The sequence below is a fragment of the Zophobas morio genome, unplaced genomic scaffold (assembly GCF_036711695.1).
Source record: "Zophobas morio isolate AGI-343-1 ecotype UQ-CSIRO unplaced genomic scaffold, CSIRO_AGI_Zmor_V1 ptg000023l, whole genome shotgun sequence".
Taxonomy (NCBI): domain Eukaryota; kingdom Metazoa; phylum Arthropoda; class Insecta; order Coleoptera; family Tenebrionidae; genus Zophobas; species Zophobas morio.
In genome coordinates, this window is record NW_026972128.1 from 7,780,961 (window position 1) to 7,802,772 (window position 21,812).

General features: G+C 35.0%; 4 protein-coding genes and 1 long non-coding RNA gene across 6 annotated transcripts; 3 read left to right on the forward strand and 2 right to left on the reverse strand.

The window, feature by feature from the left end:
- Positions 1 to 3,206: 3,206 nt before the first annotated feature.
- On the reverse strand, positions 3,207 to 4,443 carry LOC135134481 (uncharacterized). The gene is made up of 3 exons (XM_064063174.1): positions 4,245 to 4,443; positions 3,590 to 3,944; positions 3,207 to 3,537 (listed from the first exon to the last, which is right to left on the reverse strand). Exons 1-3 carry the CDS (start codon positions 4,257 to 4,259, stop codon positions 3,413 to 3,415), a joined length of 495 nt encoding a protein of 164 aa, XP_063919244.1. The 5' UTR covers positions 4,260 to 4,443; the 3' UTR covers positions 3,207 to 3,412.
- A 4,946-nt stretch (positions 4,444 to 9,389) lies between these two features.
- LOC135134500 (chromosomal replication initiator protein DnaA-like) lies at positions 9,390 to 10,277 on the reverse strand. Its single transcript, XM_064063201.1, has 3 exons — positions 10,173 to 10,277; positions 9,715 to 10,123; positions 9,390 to 9,662 (listed from the first exon to the last, which is right to left on the reverse strand). Exons 1-3 carry the CDS (start codon positions 10,185 to 10,187, stop codon positions 9,511 to 9,513), a joined length of 576 nt encoding a protein of 191 aa, XP_063919271.1. The 5' UTR covers positions 10,188 to 10,277; the 3' UTR covers positions 9,390 to 9,510.
- Positions 10,278 to 15,667: 5,390 nt separating this feature from the next.
- Positions 15,668 to 16,847, forward strand: LOC135134341 (uncharacterized). Its single transcript, XR_010281288.1, has 2 exons — positions 15,668 to 16,471; positions 16,538 to 16,847. It is a non-coding gene; the product is annotated as an uncharacterized LOC135134341 (long non-coding RNA).
- Positions 16,848 to 19,130: 2,283 nt separating this feature from the next.
- On the forward strand, positions 19,131 to 20,414 carry LOC135134251 (myosin-2 essential light chain). 2 transcript variants are annotated; one of them, XM_064062881.1, is made up of 3 exons: positions 19,131 to 19,207; positions 19,300 to 19,327; positions 19,770 to 20,414. In XM_064062881.1, the coding sequence occupies exons 1-3, from the start codon at positions 19,190 to 19,192 to the stop codon at positions 20,180 to 20,182; spliced, it is 459 nt and encodes a 152-aa protein (XP_063918951.1). In that variant the 5' UTR covers positions 19,131 to 19,189; the 3' UTR covers positions 20,183 to 20,414. The 2 variants fall into 2 exon arrangements, with proteins under 2 accessions (XP_063918951.1, XP_063918950.1); XM_064062880.1 differs by lacking the exons at positions 19,131 to 19,207; positions 19,300 to 19,327 and adding an exon at positions 19,358 to 19,725.
- Positions 20,415 to 20,535: 121 nt separating this feature from the next.
- Positions 20,536 to 21,639, forward strand: LOC135134250 (deoxyuridine 5'-triphosphate nucleotidohydrolase-like). Its single transcript, XM_064062879.1, has 3 exons — positions 20,536 to 21,237; positions 21,290 to 21,435; positions 21,489 to 21,639. The coding sequence occupies exons 1-3, from the start codon at positions 20,856 to 20,858 to the stop codon at positions 21,543 to 21,545; spliced, it is 585 nt and encodes a 194-aa protein (XP_063918949.1). The 5' UTR covers positions 20,536 to 20,855; the 3' UTR covers positions 21,546 to 21,639.
- Positions 21,640 to 21,812: the final 173 nt, after the last annotated feature.

A 21,812-nucleotide genomic window follows, 5' to 3' on the forward strand; every position in this document is an offset into this window, starting at 1 on the left:
AATGATCTGTTATAAATCTCAAGGAAGAAGTTATGAAGGGTAGATACAGGGGTGGATGGGGAGCATCGCTGCCCGGATTCAAATTATCTATACTTTTAAATGATGTAAAATTTCGACCTTCAGGTGTCGGTCTAAATTTTTCCCGCGCTGGTACAGCAGATACCATCCGCCCCTGATCACGGTACTATGAGATTCTATCAAATTACAAGAAGTCCTTCAGATTCTTTACAATTACTTCAAAAACAAGACAAGTTATTATATATAATTCTTTCAAACTACTTCTAAAAAGAAAAAGCACAAAGTCGCCCCGAGATTCCTTCAAATTACTTCAAAAACGAGACAACGGATCCCCAAGTTTCTTTCAAACTACTTCACAAACCAGGCACAAGGCGCAAGGAGTCCCCGCGATTCCTTCAGACTACTTAAAAAACAAAACGAAGGGATTCCCGGCATTCTCGCAAACTAATTTCAAAACATAACACTGAGGGATCCCTATATTGTTTCAAATTACTTCAAAAACAAGATAAGGAATCCTCAAGATTCTTCAAGCTACTTCAAAAACCAGGCACAAAGGATTTCAAACTATTTCAAAGACAAAACAAAATAGGTTCCCGGGATTCTTTCGAAGTAAGTAATTCAAAAATCAGGCACAAGAGATTTCCGAGATCCTTTCAAAACGCGGTGTCAAATGCAATTCATTTTGTCATAGAGTCACTATATATCAGATCAATATTCAAATAAACATTAAATCTGTCGCTTGTGTTATTCTATTTCGATACTTAAACCATGGCCAACTTCATTAATATACACTAACGTGTATATAGGATATGCCATTTGCCAAAATCAGTCTTACCTTGGCAGGTACTAGCCCCACCCACTCCCCTTCTTCTAATTCTAAAGACTAATTTTATTTCCGTTCAGTATAAGATCATTCATTTCATTCAGATCAGATAAAATCAATCACTGAAAAGGAGACAGGGTGGGTGGGTGAGCTAATTATGTTCTTAGCTCGAGTGGGAGTGGAAACTAATAATTGAATCTAGGATGTTAAAAAAGTAAAAAAAGCGCTAATCGTAAATTTTTTTGTTATACTACTTGCTATAAAATTTATTTCTTATTTCATGTACCTGACTAGAATCTGGATAATTTTTGAAAATAGTTGAAAAATGATCGAAAATGTGAAAGGTGCCAAAATCAGTCTTATGTTATCAAATACTAGCCCCGCCCGCCCACCCTCTATTTTCTTAGAACGTATGTCATTTGCCAAAATCAGTCTTATCTTAGCAGGTACTAGCCCCGCTCACCCCTCCTCTTCTCATTCTAAGAACTAATTTTATTTCTGTTCAGTATAAGATCATTCATTTCCTTCAGATCGGATTAAATCAATCACTGAAAAGGAGGCAGGATATGTGAGCGGGGCTAATTATGTTCTTATGTCGAGTAGGAGTGGAAACTAATAAGAGAAACTAGGATGTGAAAAAAGTAAAAAAAAAAAGCGCGAACCGGAACTTTTTTTGTTATACTATTTGCTATAAAATTTATTGCTTATCTCAAACACCTGCCTTGACCTAACGTGACCTGACCTGTTTTGACTTCTCTATTATCTCAAATAAGCAACTTGTAAACATTTTTGTAAATATATGTATAAAAATCACAAAGTAAATACATTCTTAAAATAACTGTATTTTGTGCAACAAATATGATAATAATTTCCTTTTTTATCTACAAAAATTTTATGCCGAGCGTATTTGACGGAACTGTAAAAATTGCTATATTTCAATTGGCGATTTTGGACAAAAGGTAGGAATTTCCGAAAAAACGAAGTCGAAAATGACTTCTTGATGTGGAAATTTGGAAAAAAATTTCTTCAACTAATTTTCGAAAATGATTAAAAAATGGGCGAAAGTGTCAAAAGTGCCAAAATCAGTCTTATCTTATCAAATACTATTCCCGCCCATCCTCCCTCTATTTTCTAACAGGGTATATCATTTGTCAAAATCAGTCTTATCTTATCAAATACTAGACTCTTTCAAAGTACTTCAAAAACAAAACAAGGGATCCCAAGATTCTTTCAAACTACTTTAAAAAACAGGCACAAGGAGTCCCCGAGATTCTTTCAAACTAATTCAAAAATAAGAAAAGAGATTCTTTCATACTACTTCGAAATCAAAACACAAGGGGCCTTTTTCAGTAGTCGTGGTAGTCGTGGTTCAGCAGAGTCCATCAGCTCCTGGTAGGTAATGTAATAACTTAAGTAAAAACATCCAGAACTTTAACCATATATAGTTAAAAAAAGAATGAAGCCTGAATTAGTAAAATTCCTAGCACGTGTAAAACACATTTGTTTAAATAAACAAACCTTTACAATATTGCAGTTAAATTGTATTGGAAGTAACTTTACAAACAATAAAACAAAAATAACACGTGTTGACGAAATAGTCCAAGTTTTAGAAAATCATTAATTAACTGATCTTACACTAGTTATACTCGTAGGAGGAGGACCGTGGTGTTAAATGTGATTCATTTTTTCCTTTTATGAAATTGCAAACTAAGTCAGATGTACTCGTTAAACAAGAAACCTTTAAAAATCTACTTGCCGTCACCTCTGTCATTCTACTTAGATACTTAAATGTAGTGGTTAAACCTTCAAAATTTTAACAAATTAAGGCACTTAATTTTTCTGCGACTTTACAACAACTCTGTAGGCCACATAGCTTTCTCACGGTGCAGGTTCGCATTAATCTTAAATTGTCTTCCTGAAAAAAAATTACAATAGTAATAAATTAAAGTTAAAATGAAATAATTTGCTTTGGGTTTTTGTTGGTTTTAACTTCGATGTTATACATACTTTCGAACTATAAAATTAACCAACGCCCATTCAAACAAACAATTTTATGAGAAATATTTTGAAAGACTTTATTCACAAAAGTTTATTTAATAATTTACGATATCTGTTCACATAATTTAGTAGAACTTTATGTTGGTAGTCAATAATTTACTTATAGCCTCAGTGCAATTTTTGACTATTTTATATATTTAATAATCACTGCACAGTATATTGATACGTATCATAGACCAAATAACATATTATTAGGTGTAGTAAAGTTATGACCGCTTATTTATTTTAAGAAACACGTCCAAGGTACTGCAGTATATCTTAAATAAGTAATTAAGTAACTTAAAATGGTCAAACAAAAACAACGAAATAAAAATTATGGAAATATTTATTTATATCTTCTTTATACAGTACACAAATATATAATTTACAGCATCTGATTGTAGTTGTCGTACACAAGTCTTCGTTAATTGCGTATTAAAATACCCTATTTTACAGGAAACTTTAGAACAGAGCATCAAATAAAAAATTAAACCTTAAAAGCTAACATGTTATCAACTGACTGCCCAACTTGCTCTAGTGACAGAAGGGATAATTAGGGCAAGACCTGGCGTCAACACCAGCCGGAATCTGGGCCGGCACTCCAGCAGGAAGCCCAGGATTGTAAGCAGGAGCAGGATTGTTGTAGCCACCGTATTGTCCTAGAAAAAAACCCAAATCACTCCAAATCATAACTCCCTTCCACCAACTCACCAGCATATCCAGGAGCCAGAGCTTCGGCTAGTCCTTCTCCGTGGTAATCCCCGTCTCCAACGTACTCACCTCTGTCCAAAGCGGCTTGACGAGATGGGTTGTACTGTGTAACAGGTGCGGGATTGTATCCGCCGTATTGTTGTCCAGGGTTGTACCCGTTGTACTGTGGAACGGGGTTGGAGTTGTAGGGGGCGGGGGCGTTGGGGTTGGCGGCTACAGAGGGGTTGCTGCAGTGGGGGAAGTTGGGACACGCTTGGGGGCTGATGCCTGCGGGGAACTGGTGCGCAGGTACTCCTCCAGCAAGAGGACCATTCCACACGCCGACGACCACTGCTATAGAGCAAGCTAACACTGTCTGAAAAATGCCAAAGTTAGTACGAAACTGCTAGAGCGACATGAGACATTTGTATCTTGTTTCCAATATCGTGGGTACTTTAAATGCTAATGGGAGTTAGCAATAGTTTGGTAATTGAAAGAACTGCGACGTAACAGTACCACGGAAATATGTATACTACAAAGAAAGCACTTTTAGGATGGCACGATGAATGTGGGTGCTTCCCCGACTCGATTCACAGATACACTGCAACCACTAGAATCACTGGTAATCCTTTTTGGCACTTACAATGCGCTCACTGAGGGAGTGGTGATGACTTACCAGTTTTACGAACATGTTGCTATTTTGCTGGATTTGAACTGAGTAAAGAGGTAGGTAAATGTGGTCTATTTATATAGGTACCACACCTAATCCACCCGCTGCATAGAAAATGTAACAATATCAATATTTTTAATACCACTCATTTTCAAATTAGTCCATGAAAAGATCTCGTTTTTTGGAACACCTAAAAACTCCTCATCTCCACTCGCAAAATAAGTTCTTTAATGCAGTTCTACTGAATATGTGACATTCAGACTAGTTGCTTGACGGGTAAGTTGTTAAATTTGTTAGTTAATTACTCGGAAACCTTGGAACGTCGATACAGGATAGAACTGTGACACACAGGGTTTCAAACATACAGTTTGAATTTAAATTTGGGGGTGAAAAGGTTGCCCCAAACCTAAACTTTATTCAATTTTCTTATCAACGTTTTAGTAGTCGGTTTTTGAGAATTGAGTAATAAAATAGAACTGCGAAAAGGTGGTTAACCTTTTCGAACTTAATCTTCTGGTTTAAGATAATGACCTGGTTTTACTTTTTAAATAGTGCAGCCAGAATAATGTTTTTCCGCATATTTTGCGTATTTCTTTCGTAAAAAGTGAAAAGTGAATGACTATATTATAACCATTGCCATTGGATAATAATTGCTACTTAGGTTTTAGAAAACTTAGGATGAACGTAGTTTACATTTCATCAAAAACCACAACTACCATGTAAAGAAAACTGTGAAAAGGACAAACTGGAAAAACAACAAACTTACCCAAGTTTGAAACAAATCAAACGTTGCGCAAGATGTTTTTATGAGAAATTATGGAAAATTATTAAAACAAGTTTTTAGTCACCTCCTAAAACATACATGATATTTTAAAACGTGTAGAATACTGGATGCAGATGCTCGTCCTATCCCCCATCTTTTAGTTTAGGCAAGAAAATGTATGAGAAAATAAAAACTTTTGAAAAACATCTAGTTAATAATATGATTATTTCTTTTCACTGATTTTTGTCTTTGTTAAAGTACTTTGAAGCAAATTTGGAAAAAGTTCCACAGCAAAGTGTTAACCAATAAATCGTTTACCATACAAAAAAAATGTTGTTTCCCTCGTTTACTTATTATTGTCACATAAACTGCATTATTTTAAAAAAATGTCCAGTGTAGTACACCCTACTAAAAAAAATAGAGAAAATAAATAAAAATAAATCTAGTGCGTGTATTTCGGTTGCAGTTAAAATCTTCTAAATTTTAACAATAGCATAATGAGTATTTTAATTATGAGAAAGGAAACAAGTAAAATTCAATTATGGCACACTGTATCAAGAGTTTCACTCAAAAAAAAATTACATGAATTTAAATTATACATTAATTCAAGTTAATGATTAAACTAAATTTAATTAATGACAATTACATCATGTACTCAGCACATACTACATACGAAATAAACACAAAATACTCCTATCATTTCTAAGGTACGATTGTATTAATTTAACTGATGATAATTTTCAAGGTCCTTTCACTCATTATAGATCAACATTTAAGATTAGCTTAAATACCATAAATGATTTATTATAAATCTCAAGAGAGAAGTTATGAAGGGTAGATACAGGGGCGGATGAGACCATCTGGAAATCGAAAAGTTTCTAGAGGCGCCGGTACTCATGGTACACCAGAGCGCCGCTACCAAAATTCAAATTCTGTATACTTTCAAATGAAGTAAAATTTCGACCTTCAGGCGCCGGCCTAAAATTTCCCCGCTATGGTACAGCAGGTCCCATCCTCACTTAATCACGGTACTATGAGATTCTATCAAATTACAAGACACATGAAGTCTTCCAGATTCTTTACAATCACTTCAAAAACAAGACAAGGTATCTCCGAAATTGTTTCAAACTACTTCAAAAACAAAGCACAAGATGTCCCCGAAATTCCTTCAAATTACTTCAAAAACAAAACGAAAGGAATCTCCGAAATTCTTTCAAACTAATTCAAAAAACAAGGCAAGAGATCTCCAAAATATTTTCAAACTACTTCAAAAACAAAAAACAAGGGAACGCCAAAATTCTTTCAATACTTCAAAAACAAACCACAGGGGAACCACAGGGGGTCCCCAAGATTCTTTCAAACTACTTCAAAAACAAAATGAAAGGAATAGCCGAGCTTCTTTCAAACTAATTCAAAAACAAAACACTGAGGACGGCTAGATTGTTTCAAATTACTTAAAAACAAGACATAGAATCCCCAAGATTCTTTCAAACTACTTCAAAAACCAGGCACAAGGGATTTCCGAGATCCTTTCAAACTACTTCTAAAACAAAACAAAAGGGGTTCCTGAGATTCTTTCAAACTACTTCAAAAACAAGACAAGGGATCCTCAAGATTCATTCAAACTACTAACTTCAAACACAATACAGAAGGGGTTCCCGAAATTCTATCAAACTACATCAAAAACCAGGCACAAGGGGTTGCTGAGATTCTTTCAAACTACTTTAAAACCCGGATACGAGATTCTTTCTTACTACTTCGAAAATAAAACACAAGGGGCCTTTTCAGTAGTCGTGGTAGTCGTGGTTCAGCAGATTCCGTCCGCTCCTTTGTAGGTAATGTAGTAACTTAAGTAAAAAGATCTAGAACTTTAACTATATAGTGTTAAAAAAAGAGTGAAGCCTGAATTAGTAAAATTCCTGGCACGTGTAAAAACACATTTGTTTAAATAAACAAACCTTTACATTATTGCAGTTAAATTGTATTGGAAGTAAATTTACACATAATAAAACAAAAATAGCACGTGTTGACGGAATAGTCAAAGTTTTACACATTTACGATTAGAAAATCATTAATAACTGGTCTTACACTAGTTATACTCGTTGGAGGAGGACCGTGGTGTTAAATGTGATTCATTTTGTTTTTTTGTCTTTTTATGAAATTGCAAACTAAATCAGACGTACTCGATAAACAAGAAACTCTTAAAAATTTACTTGCCGTCACCTCTGTCATTCTACTTCGACACTTTAATGTAGTGGTTAAACCTTCAAAATTTTAACAAATTAAAGCACTTAATTTGTCTGCGACTTTACAACAACTCTGTAGGCCACATAGCTTTCTCACGGTGCAGGTTCGCATTAATCTTAAATTGTCTTCCTGAAAAAAATTACAATAGTAATAAATTAATGTTAAAATGAAATAATTTGTTTTGGGTTGTTGTTAGTTTTAACTTCAATGTTATACATACTTTCGAACTATAAAATTAACCAACGCCCACTCAAACAAACAACTTTTATGAGAAATATTTTGAAAGACTTTATTCACAAAAGTTTATTTAGTAATTTACGATATCTCTGCACATAATTTAGTAGAACTTTATGTTGGTACACGATAATTTACTTATAGCCTCAATGCAATTTTGGACTATTTTACATATTTAATGATCACTGCAACAGTATATTGATATGTATCATAGACCAAATAACATATTATTAGGTCTAATAAAGTTATGACCACTTATTTATTTTACGAAACACGTCCAAGACACTGCAATATATTTTAAATAAGTAATTAACTTAAAATTGTCAAACAAAAACAACTTAATAAAAATTATGGAAATATTTATTTATTTATATCTTCTTTATACAGTACACAAATATATAATTTACAGCATCTGATTGTAGTTGTCGTACACAAGTCTTCGTTAATTGCATATCAAAATACCCTATTTTACAGGAAATTTTAGAACACAGCATCAAATAAAAAATTAAACCTAAAAAGCTAACATGTTGTCAGCTGACTGCCCAACTTGCTCTAGTGACAGAATGGATAATTAGGGCAAGACCTGGCGTCAACACCAGCCGGAATCTGGGCCGGCACTCCAGCAGGAAGCCCAGGATTGTAAGCAGGAGCAGGATTGTATGCCGGTTGTGGATTGTAGCCACCGTGTTGTCCTAGAAAAAAATCCAAATCACTCTAAACTTTAACCCCCTTCACCAACTCACCAGCATATCCAGGAGCCAGAGCTTCGGCGAGTCCTTCTCCGTGGTAATCCCCGTCTCCAACGTACTCACCTCTGTCCAAAGCGGCTTGAAGAGATGGGTTGTACTGTGGAACAGGTGCGGGATTGTATCCGCCGTATTGTTGTCCAGGGTTGTACCCATTGTACTGGGGAACGGGGTTGGGGTTGTAGGGGGCGGGGGCGTTGGGGTTGGCGGCTAGGGAGGGGTTGCTGCAGTGGGGGAAGTTGGGACACGCTTGGGGGCTGATGCCTGCGGGGAACTGGTGCGCAGGTACTCCTCCAGCAAGAGGACCATTCCACACGCCAACGGCCACTGCTATAGAGCAAGCTAACACTGTCTGAAAAATGCCAAAGTTAGTACGGAACTGCTGGAGTGACTGTAAAATGAGATATTTGCATCTTGTTTACATTATCGTGGGTACTTTAAATGCTAATGAGAGTTAGCGATAGTTTGGTAATTGAAAGAGCTGCGACGTAACGGTACCACGGAAATAATAATACTACAAAGAAAGCACTTTTAGGATGGTACTGTGAATGATGGATGGCACGATGAATGTGGGTGCTTCCCCGACTCGATTCACACATACACTGCAACCACTAGAATCACTGGTAATCCTTTTTTGGCACTTAGGATGCGCTCACTGAGAGGGTAGTGGTGACTTACCAGTTTTACGAACATGTTGCTATTTTGCTGGATTTGAACTGAATAAAGAGGTAAATGTGCTCTATTTATATAGGTACCACACCTAATCCACCCGTTGCATAGAAAATGTAACAGTATCAATATTTTTAATACCGATCCCACACGTAAGTGGAATAAAATATAGAAGTGGTACAATAATAGGGTACGATCCTTGCGTTAATGAACGTATGTACGGTACAAAACTTTATTCCTTCGCTTTCTGTCACATTATGTCCAAGGTTTCATGCTTCATTGCCATGGTAAATATTCAAGCATTAAACAAAAAAATTGTTGATATCGGATAAAAAGTTGAAATACCTCTATTAGGTGAGGCTTTCCTTATTCTGTCTCATAATAAGACTGTGACCTTACCGGTGAAACAAAGCATTTTTCAAGAACGCACGATTGTTTCAGCACTTGCCTTTCTCATCTACGTAATGACATCGCACCCAATAAAGCTCCTAATTTGGTTTTTTTTTAACTTTTATTAAATTAAATTGATTTAGACTATATTACAAACATTTACAAATTTGTAAAATAAATTGTGTAACAACATGTTGTCAGCTGGCAGTCTAGCTTGTTTAAATTAAGAACAGAACGGGTAATTGGGACAGGAGCGGGCATCAACGCCTGCGGGAATCTGAGCAGGTTGTCCTACACCGGCAGGAAGTTGATGCTGCTGAGGAGCGTAGGCTTGTTGGTTGTAGGCCGGGGCGGCATTGTAGGCTTGAGCTTGTCCTGAAACCGAACATATTAATAAACTGCGGGCGATCTCAACTCGAACCAGTACCTTGATATCCGGGAGCAAGGGCTTCAGCGAGACCTTCACCGTGGTAGTCACCATCTCCAATGTATTCACCGCGGTCCAAAGCGTTCTGAACGTTGGGGGCGTACTGGGCAGGACCCTGGTTGTACTGCTGAGGGGCGTATTGTGGGGCTTGTTGGTACTGGGGCTGGTATTGAGGTGCAGGGTTGTACTGAGGGGCTTGGTTGTACTGAGGAGCCTGATTGTACTGAGGAGCCGCGCTGTACTGGGAAACGGGAGACTGGTCGACGGCTACGGAGGGGTTGGCGCAGTTGGGGTAGTTGGGGCAAGCCTGTGGGTTAACTCCTGCGGGGAACTGGGACGCAGGGACTCCACCAGCCAAAGGTCCATTGTATACCGCGAGGGCTACAGCCAAGGTGCAAGCTAATACGGCCTGGAAAAACACGTCACTATCACTGTTCACTCACGATTTTTTTACTTACCAGTTTTACAAACATGTTGGTAATTTGCTGTTCGAATTTACAATGACAATCAGCCGAAATCTGCTCTATTTATAGCGGTACCACACCCTACCCATGGGATAACCATGAACTTACGAGATGGGACATTAACAATGGCCCACCACCACCTTGACGAGAACGTTTTTAAAGGAATTTCTGCAATAGTTTGTAAAGTATGCGTTTCGGAAACACATTTAGCAATTCTTGGAGAAATTTAAATCGGGGAATAATTTAACGAATTAGGTAACCACGCCTCGGATATAACAAATTGAGGATGCCCTTTCGAAAACGTGCGCTCGCTTGACTAAAGAAGGCGGGTCGGGGCTAATATCGGCCACTTGGGGCCTTCTGGCTCAAAGGGACTGCACCTACTTATGACCTTTGCGATGTGTATTGAATTTATGTTTGACCTCAAGTGTAGCCTCCAGTACGTGTAATTAAAGATTGATTTGAATTATGCAAAATAGTCCTAGCTGATTAGTTCCGAAATCTACAACAATCACTGCAGCGTTGGGTCGATAACGGTGGAAATAAAATAATATAAGCAGACGGAAGTTGATTTAAATTTTGTTTATGTTTCCTGTTTATCAATCTCTGTTTCTACACGAAATAGTTTATGCATTTTCGCAATTAACGAATACGGCATGAATGCAATCAAAATGATTTGCATTTTTTCAAAATAGAAGGCGGCTTTACTTTTTATTTTTGTCCTTGATTGATTACGTTGACCATATAAGTGATTACTTTTAACTTACAAAGAACCGCAACTTTCCTGAGAAACACGTTTGCACTTCAAGAATTTGACTCGCTTATTCTTTATGGTCGAATACTCTAAGATCTCTAAATGATAGAACTGGAATGTTCAGATTTGAAAAAGATACATTTTAAATTGTGTAACAAGGTCGATTTGACAATAATCCACTTCTAACGACACAATAATACACGAAAATATACAACTAAAAAAATTTTAATAAAAATAACGTATCTACTTTGTTAATATTTTATAGATTAATATCTGTCCAAATTGTAATAACATTATCGACTTATAATGCCACATCCTGCAATAAATTACTACAAATTTGTTCAAATCGAATATGGCTGTTGACATCTCAAGGAATACTAAAAACATTACGAATCTTAAAATTAATAATGTGCTCAATGAAAATCAATTATGCAGCTTGCCTATTCAAATGATCATAATTAATTCGTTACATGTACCTCATTAACATAAGTATAACATTTTCAGGACTCGGTAAATGCCCACCCACGATTCTCTCATTTTATGTCTAAGATCGGAATATTTTTGTAATAAATGTAAAAATTTTTAACTGACATTGTTACTACATAGTGCTAAAATTAAATCTAAGCTCTTCATTTTAAATTTTGTTTTTGCTGCTTAACTTCATCTTTTCTGAAAATTGCCAAACATAGTCTCGATTATGAGATTTACTTCCTAATATTTGATTAATTCAGGGTAAGATTATTAAGTTATCTTTGATTTTCCTAAGTTACCATGTACTTGCTCATCATTTAAAAATTAACAACCAAGTATTAAGCATCTAGTGACATACGAAATTTAAAAATATTGCAGATGTGCCACTTCTTAGTAATGGTACACATTTTTAAAGTTTTAATTGGTAAGTTTAATACGTCGTCTGTCACAGCAGTAATGACATTTGAACCGTTGCCATGGAGATGGTTAGAAGTTGTCATTACAGTTACACACTCTGAAAGAGGCGGAATAATTCAGAGTCCATTAAAATAATAAAAAAAATTATTACTTCATTGGTCGCTTTAGCAGTGAGCCTTAGCCTAATTAGCGAAAAATAAAGAGCCCATATAATTTATTTTTGTCGACTTTAAGAATGATTTTTTTTTAATACATTTTCGCTTTCTGCAACAAATCATTCAAGTGCATTTTTTGTAAATGTCTAGCAGTTCAACTTATCTGCAAGTAAAACTCTTTTAATTATTCCATAGATAAAGATAAATTATTCATAACCACACAATAGACAAGTTTTACCATTTCACACTTCATACATAATGTATACGAGCCATGTTAATGCAAAAATTTTAAATATCACACAAATTACAGAAATAACTTATTTAAAACACTCTGATGGTAATGAGTAGAAGAGATAATTGTTATTTCTTTTATAGCTACTACATTCTAAGCGGACCACTGAAAAACACATTTCCTGACTCACAAATACAACACAAATCTTCAACAAACAAATTAAAGCCAGTTGTTTATTATATTTTTTCGCAAACATGACACGGCCTGCATTAATAGTCATAGATACCTCTTTATTAGAACAGGTGCTTAAAAGCCAAATTTATAGTTTCACCTAAAAAGAGCAATCAATTTTAAATGGGTGATTCAACATTTTCACATACATTAATAAAATTTGGCACGCCCGCTTTTTTTCCTGTACCACTTTAGGCCAAATGGGCCAGCCAAGAGCACATAAAAAATGCATAAATTTCATTTAATAAAACTACTAGTCCTGTTAGGTAACTTACAGTTTTATAATGCAAACAAAATTTTCCACAGATCCCACGTAAACATAATTCATTATCTTAGAAAAATAGAAGAAAAAATGTTCGATGACGTGGTTTTCTGCATCTGATAAAATCACCATCTCCAACAATAAGCTACTTTAATAGCTCCGTCAAGTTTAACCGGATAATAAAGCGTAACAGTCTCCGTATCAGAGCAGTACTATCAAGAATTTAGCGACAAGTAAAAAAAAAAGTGTCGAGTGTCCTTTCCATGGCCCTGCACATAATATTTTCGTTGCAAGTGAGAAAGTCAATCACTGTTGCACTTTAAATGCACCATAAATTATTATTCTTGCCGCAATGTAGGTAGTAAATCATTTTTGATAGCCTTGACTGCAGTCGTTTGGAAGGCAGGTACCTACAATACAAAGGTAAGTGTGGTACTAACGAAGGCGCCCTCTTTGCAGATTATTCTATGTGGCTATTGTAAGAGTCGAATAAAATATGTGTGGAAAAAAACGTCGTTAGAAAGTAATTCAGGGTCAAAACTTTTAATAATTATAAAATTAGAGTAGGTATAGAAAAGCCGGACCAAACCCTTTAATTTTTTTTTTATTATGGTATTAATTTGTCTTGATGCAAATTGAGATATTATCTAGGTAACCGAACTAGAAATTGTCCTATATTTCATTCTTTGATTATTTTGCCCAGAAGCACGTCATTGAGTGGTGATCTTGGACGTTCTTTCTACCCACAGTCGACTATAAAAAATATAAACAGTTATCTAAATTAGAATGATTTATGATCTGATTTATATTAGTAAATTTACAATTAAAATATTTATCAAAATGAAGCCAATAAAAAGTAAAAGTGATATTAAAAAGCATAGACAACAAATTCCTACGCCCATAGAGCTGATCTAATAGTACAATCGAAGCAGACAGTTCAGGGTCACACTCTATACTATTCCAATTAACTCGGTAGCTGTTGCACAGGTACAACGCTGTTTGCAAGATAATTTCAGCTTCATATTTGGATTATTAATGTTTACACACTTCTAAATTTAGACTGACAGAAATTAACACTTCGGGAAAACAATAATTTGTGAAGAAACAGACAATATTTATCTCCATTAAGCCAATTTAAAACTAATTGATCAATGATTAATCGATTCAGGATTTTATGGCTTAGCGATACCAATAAACACTAAACGCCCGAAATTAGATACTGTCATTAAGCTATCGGCAATGTTAATTTATTGGAATCGCTGTTTGTGCACTGAATACCACCAAACGATCTAACTTTAAACTGAATTAATTTATACCTACAGCTGAAATCCGGAAAGTGCCTTTCACGATAACATCAAAGACACCTGTAAATTTGTAGTAAATAAAAGATAACAACACTAACAAGCATTGGCAAGACTGGATTTTTAGTTGAAATTGGTTTATGATGATTTCAACAATTTCAGGGTATCAGCGTCAAGATTGACAGACTGTTGACATTTTTAATTTGCAAAATGTATCCAAAATATAACCTAAATTTATCGCATGACTGACACATCTGTCACACAATTACTTCCGTTATGCCAACATAAACGCAAGAAAAGTTCACTTTTTTTTTTTAAATACTGCCAACAGACTCAGCCTTTTCTGATCACGCGGTATTAACTTGTGTTACATTAAAGAAAGATCTTTTCATGGCAATGGACTTTCCCAGACCACACAAAATACCAAGATTTACTCATATCTTAATTGATTTTGACCGACTACATTAGTTTAAACTTTTGAACATTCTTCATCGAGGTGTGGTGTGAATTATTAAAAAAGACAACAAAACTTTGCACTGAAGATTAAAAATGTATTTATTTATTATTAAGTCATAAAAATAAAATATCTGTCCACTTATTTATTTAAATATTGATGAAATTTAATGCAAAAATCAGTATGCAGTATTTTAGTGGCTTCCTGTTATGATAAAACCAAAAAATTTTAAAATGCTAATCGTATTCACTTCTAATTGAAAGAAAATGGGTCAGACAATTTTAAAGTTGTCTATGTAACCTCTACTAACAGATTTTCTTGTTAACTAAAGTTGTCGTAATTTGTCACAAAATATTTTGTGTATAAACTCGCAACTACTTTATAATTTTTTCGTCGAAAAATACAAAATATTCACACTTTTTGTACTTTAAAACATATACCTAATTCTGCAACAACCACTTCCTCTCGACAACAATCCAATCACCTTCATCAGAAGAGCGAAGTGCATTCTTTTAAAATTCTATAACTCGTGTAGTTCGAAATCATGACCTCTGGTCGACATTAAGTGCATATTGGGTGTATTAGGTGTCTGAAGTTAACACCAACGATACAAAGATCACTCGCTCCTTTATTCAAGGCTTTTTTTGGCACCAGTAACTCATCGTGCAAAAATGGCAATCCGTGAGTGCTAATTTTAACGCAATTTACAGCCGCCCGAACTGAGTATTTTTGTTTACGTCACAGCAGGCATACCACACGAGTGTCCATAAAATGACTGTTCTTTATTTATCCTTGTTTAGTAGACTGAGTATTCGTCTCTCTCCTGGGGCACGCCTGGTTAATTTGCGCAACCTGATTTAAATATCTGGTAAGCTTAGTACATACGAAGTATACAATTAGGAAAAGGTCGCCGGGGAAAAATTTAAACGCTTGAAAGTAATTTTTTGAGCAAAGCACACATTCTCTGGCCTTAAAACTGCACCACCTTCGAAAATTTTGTCAGAATATACAGTTTGTATTCAGAAAAAAATAAATCCACAATTGAAAATCGCGAATTTTGATAGCATCAGTCTTAATCTTCTTGTTATCAAGTTAATAGTGTCAGTTTTTGAACTTTTGAAGTTTTCGGGCAAAAAAATCTCCAAAACTTGTAAGATTTTATGGTCCTCATAATATTATTCCATTCTTCCAAATTTTACAATAGGACAATTTCAGGCTTGTAAATAACCTGTTCGGTGTGTGCCACTGCACCCTTGTATCATTCAGGGTCAAACATTACCTTGTTCGAATATAATTACTTTTATGTGAGGGTTGGCAAAAATTAGCAAAATTTATGGAACTGCCTGCCCAAACCCTTTTCCATTTTTGTTTTATATCGCCTATATGTTTCAATAAATCTGACACAAAAGTTTTATTACAAAGTCCAACACTGAAGTTCCATTTAAGCCGGCTCTTGCGATGTTTGGAACATGATTTATTACTTACCCAGCAGTCTCCCCACAAATAGTAACAGACATGTTTACTTGTGGTCAGCTAATTTTACGAGAGCCGTAAACCTGATAGGTTTTGGAGAACATATATTTTCATTTTCACAGTCCAATTGCACTTTTGTTCAGAGCTTTCAGTCGGCTAGATAAAATTTTATTTGGTCTAAGTATTCGTCAGTTATGCGCCTGCACCTACTACGCATGTGCACTCAATAACAATACTTATCAAAGTAAATTAGGTATATGTGCTATACATTAAACCGAAACGACTTTTTTTTATCTGTTTGAACTAATTTCCCATGCGAGACTTAAAATCATTAATGTATTGAATAATCATGAAGCGGTGACTACCGAGTTAGCATTCTGCAGGCGCCTCCTCCGACGTGGGAAAATGGTCACATTCTAACTGTCTCCACCAGCTTTGATTGAAATATCAAGGTCGTAAGACCATGGCTTACTTTGACGCGGCAACTACACAGGAAATTTAATTTGCATAAAACATACCACATGGATACTCTTCCCTAAAACGGTTTGTCTCCTCATATTTGCCCAATTAACCGAATTAAAACACGAATCTAACAACATTCTTTTTCAGGAATTTTACCTTGGTTCCGATTCAGTTAATCCAATTACCGAAAATTACTATATTTACACGGTTAATGTAAATTATCGTGACTGATTAGCATGGCAATAGCTGATTATCACTCGTAATAGGTGTAAGTGTAGGTAAAAGTCACTGGATTTTTCTTGATTATTTAAAATAATGCAAGAGTTTATATTTATTGGGATAGCTTCGGGTGAATTTTTCAAAGTGTGGTGCGGTATGGGAAGGTGGAATAAAACGAGCACCAGCTTTGGCATCGAATAAACACATATAATATCTCTGAAATAAACTTTGACAACTATTCTTCCGTTATTTTAATAATTGAGCCACCTCTTTATTTTGTATATGTGTACAGGTAACTGTTTTCCAAACTGATTTTATGGCAAGCGTCATAGAATAAACAGTTATGCCGTTAAATACCTTGGAAATAAAACAAATGTTAATAGACTTGGGCCTCCTTTCTATTAGTGGTAAAATAAAACAAACAGCAGTTCTTCATAATTACATTAACATAAACAATTAATAATCACGCCCCATCTTACCCCATCATCCCCTACATTTCCATTAGGATGCCTTCATAAGACATTTCAGCATATCACGTGGCCGATCATGAATTCGTTCCATACATTGTTCACCTTGTACGTATCTTTATAATGGTTTTAATTAGTTCGAAATGTGGCTCAGTGGATTTTAGCATCATTTAAACATTTCGCAGTCTTCCGGATGTCCATGAAATTTACAAACAAACAGAAGTCAAAAGCAGAATGTTTAATTTAACTATTAAAATATATAAAATATAAATGTTCGGGACAATTTAATTTTTAAGCTAAAATCAATAAATTTTATGATTATTAAAATTAGTCATAATCCCATAATTACATAATTTTTAGAGGTACTAAAATCTACAGTTTTTATAATTAGCAAAATTAGTCATAATTAATTGAATTCCAGACAAAAAATATCGGTGTACGTGCTCAGGACACTTTTCATGCCACATTTTCAAAATTTAAAATTTTTTGTAGATGGTAAAACACCAACCAAAATTTGGCTAATCATCCCCACTATGAGTGAGATGACGTCATCTCCAAAATTTATAATAGTATTTTTTTTAGTTTTATAGTTTTTAAAATCAAAATTGTGTAATAAATTTTGGAATTTAACTTCGAAATTGCAGAACAAAATGCTCTGAAAATTTACAACAGTCTTAAGGTTATCGTAAACATAGTAAATCATTAATCAAAATGTTTTCGTTTATGCCCCCCTAAGAAATGATGACGTCATTTTACATTTTTACCAAATAAATGTTACTTAAATTTTATAGAATTACATACTCTTGCTTGTGTGATTTATAAATCCGGGTTTAGTTTTTACTCTTGGCATCCACACGTTTGTGAGAAAAATGAAAATTTCATAACTACGTTTTTTAATTTAACTTTGAAAATGCAAAAGCCGAATGCTGTAAAATCTTGTAAATATTTTAAGCTTATTCAAATTTTTTAGTGTGCTTCATTATATCAGTATTCTTCTCTGCGCCGAGGAGACAAAATCAAACAAATTTCATTTTCTTTTAACCGCTAATCGACTTCTTTCGAAGGATAAACATAAACAGTCAAAGTTAACCATGTACTGAGTAATTTCCCGTTGGTTACCTGCTTAAAATCCAGAAGCGGGATTTGTCAGACTATAACTCAAGGGCGAGAGAAGTTATATCGAAATAACCTTCGACGAATTTTTTTTTCTGAAATCATAAAATCCTAAATTAACCACATAAAAATTAGTAGGAGTAATGATAGGCGACCAAAAATACACATTGTTATACATAATTTTAAGCTAAATTACATTATTAACTTTGGTCAGTGTTCAGTTAATTAGCTATTATTGGAAAAATATAAAATTATTATTATTTTATCATTATTTATATTTAGAAAAATTGGTGTTGAATTAGTCGAAAACTCTCTCTTCACTTTGAAAGAATGCCCACCAACACTCGAGGTATAAATCGGCAACCTCGTTATCTTTGAACTTGTATAGCTAGACTCAAAACATTTGATTTTGACTTTTTTTTTTATTCAAAATGTCCTGAGTAGATAACCCGACATTTTTGTCTAGAATTCAACTATCTATGAGTAATTTCAATAACTACAAAAACTATTAATTGTAGACCTAAAAAAATGTATTTGTGACTCATTCTAGTAATAATAAAAATTATTAATTTTACACCTAAAGATCAAATTGGCTTGAACAGGTATATTTTAGTAGCAATTTATAACAGCAATAATTCAATTAGAAATTCTTTCTAATGATTCACTTTCAAACTTGCATCATATCAGCACTATAATTTATTTTTAACGAGACTAATTTAACGGTGTTTAGCTGGAATTTTTCCAATTTATAATTTGAGGTAGTAAATTCCAGAAACCAATCAATCCAGTAATAATGTTCTAAATATAAAACTCGGGCTCTGCTTAAACAAATTTCTCTCATTTTTGTGTTTAAAACTGCAGCAAAATAGTAACAGCAAAATTATTAGTACCAAATTTTGCTTACAACAAATAATAATTTAAATTTGGCGCTCGTGGTGTATAATTGGTTGCCTGCATAGGACCACGTTTAATCAGTGATATTTGACAGTTATTCAAGTGAATGCAAATAACGACAATGGTAAGTAACTTTAGCGTTAAAAAATTAAAATTTCACTTAAAAACAATCTAACAATCGCAAACTTGGGTTACTACTTCTTGTATTAATTGCAGGCAAATTACACCGAAGACCAGATGGCCGGTATGTGCAGAGAAACACAAAACTAGGCTGAGTAGCCCCGCCTTTCATTTTTCCTTACTCATACACTCTCATATTTATAAAGTTTCGCTCTATTTCCTTGCATACTTTTCCACAAAGAACTATTTTTCGACACATATGACCATTCACATTTAGTACAAATTCACATTAACATGTAAATATGCCAAAACTCAAAATAAATAAGAACAGATACACCCGCAAAATAAACTCAATGATTCATACTGTCGATTTCGTCCATATATGGTGCTGTTTTGAAAGTTACCACGATTTCATCAATCTCACTTAGGTGAGAAACGCAGATGTTCATCAGCAGTCTGTGAATAAAGTTATCATGTATCTGTACGAACCGCATAGCAAATTCACTTTAACTTCTCTTGAAGGTAAATATTTTTCAAGTTGACTAATCTACATTCACTTATTGTAGAATTCCAAGAGGCCTTCCAACTCTTTGACAACAGAGGGGACGGAAAAATCCACGTACGCCAAATAGGCGATGCGCTACGCGCGCTGGGGCAGAACCCCACAGAATCCGATGTGAAAAAATACACCCACCAGCATAAACCAGACGAACGGGTGTCATTCGAAGTCTTTCTCCCCATCTACCAACAGATTTCTAAATCGAGAAGCGCAGACACCGCTGATGATTTTATTGAGGGACTCCGCCACTTTGATAAAGATGGCAACGGATATATTAGTTCAGCGGAGTTGCGTCACCTGTTGACCACTCTTGGGGAGAAGTTGACAGATGATGAAGTGGAACAGTTGCTCCAAGGGCAGGAAGATTCGCAAGGGAATGTTAATTATGAAGAATTTGTGAAATTGATCATGTCTGGTTAATACAGAAGACACTAGCTATGGAGTGCATTTATACTAATTTATTATAGGCTATCCTACTGATAATTTTGTTTTATAGTGCCTTCATTCCAATTTTATTATATTATAGAGGCATTTTGTATTAGTCATTGTATTTAGATATCCAAACTGTTTCTATGTTAATATTAGCGTTTTTCACTGGCAGGTTGTTGGAGCAAGTGTGTTCTTAATAACCTTAATAAAATTTATATGTAAATCTTTGTCTCATATGATTTGTCTTGACACCTTGATAAGATAATTGTCAAGTTTTGATTGAGTATTTTAATCAGAATGATATTGATGTCAGCATTGTTATATTTTGAATGTGCGCATTTGCGCAATATTTATATTTCACGTAGTCCCCGATTTTCTAACCTAACAAGTCATAACAAGCTGTGTGCAAAAATAATGCAAGTTTAAACATGTCTAAAGGGCAGTCCTTAATGATTGTAAGCTTTTAACTATTAAAAAAATCTTTTTTCAAATGATGACCCACCAATAGTGACAAACTAACCTCACTATTGACAAGGTGTTGAAATAATTTGACAAAAACCCTTTCCTTCGATTAAATTTTTTTGAAAACTGGAGAGACCAATGAGAATTTTAACTCGGCTGTTTGGCGCTTTTTTTCGAGCTTTTTTCTTACCTTTTTCGCAAGATGCCGGTAGCAGTGTGGCAGGTGCTAAGAATTGGCGGCAAAGAGCTATTGTCAACACAAATTCGCGCCCGTTTTCCCAGACCGTTAGCAGCAGCCGTTAGGAACAGTTCGGAGAAACCCCCAGCAGAAACTACAGCCCCAAAGATGCCTTCTACAAGTCTTGTGTTGAGATACACCAAAGTGGTTCCTGAAGCTTACCCACCAACTAAAGGCTCCCTAAAAGCCGCCGGTTATGACTTAAAAAGTGCTTACGACTGCACAGTTCCCGCGCGCGGCAAAGCATTAGTGGACACAGGCATCAAGGTACAACTTCCTGAAGGCTGCTATGGAAGAATTGCCCCCAGGTCGGGTCTTGCAGTCAAGAATTTCATCGACGTTGGAGGTAAGTTGTGTGTTATTAAATGCGAAAGTTACTCATGGTTTATGCACTGTAGCTGGAGTTGTCGATGAGGACTATAGAGGGGTCATCAAAGTCGTGTTATTCAACCACTCAGATACCCCTTTTGAGATTAAAAGTGGAGATCGTATCGCACAGTTTATCTGTCAACGTATTTATTACCCCGACATCGAAGAAGTGAAGGTATGTTGCGCAAAAATAAAGTTGTTACTGGATTCATAACAGTGTATTTACAGGATTTAACTGAAACTGCTCGTGGAGAAGGGGGCTTCGGTTCAACTGGTACCAATTAGTTTTAGCAGTATTTTAATGTTGTGTTTGCTGTATTATGTTCGTTACCGTTCTTACTTACTTTTAAATAAATAATCGCCTCATTTTACCCAAAAATGTAGTTTTTTATAGTTGAAGTTAACCTTGTTGGGGTATTTTATCCAGACAAAGTTCGCCATGGCGTAACCATCGAAAATGTGGATAAAGTGACGCAAAATACAAATAAATGATAATTAACAATGATTTCATACATAATTACCTAAATATTTATAAACAAAAATTAACAATTT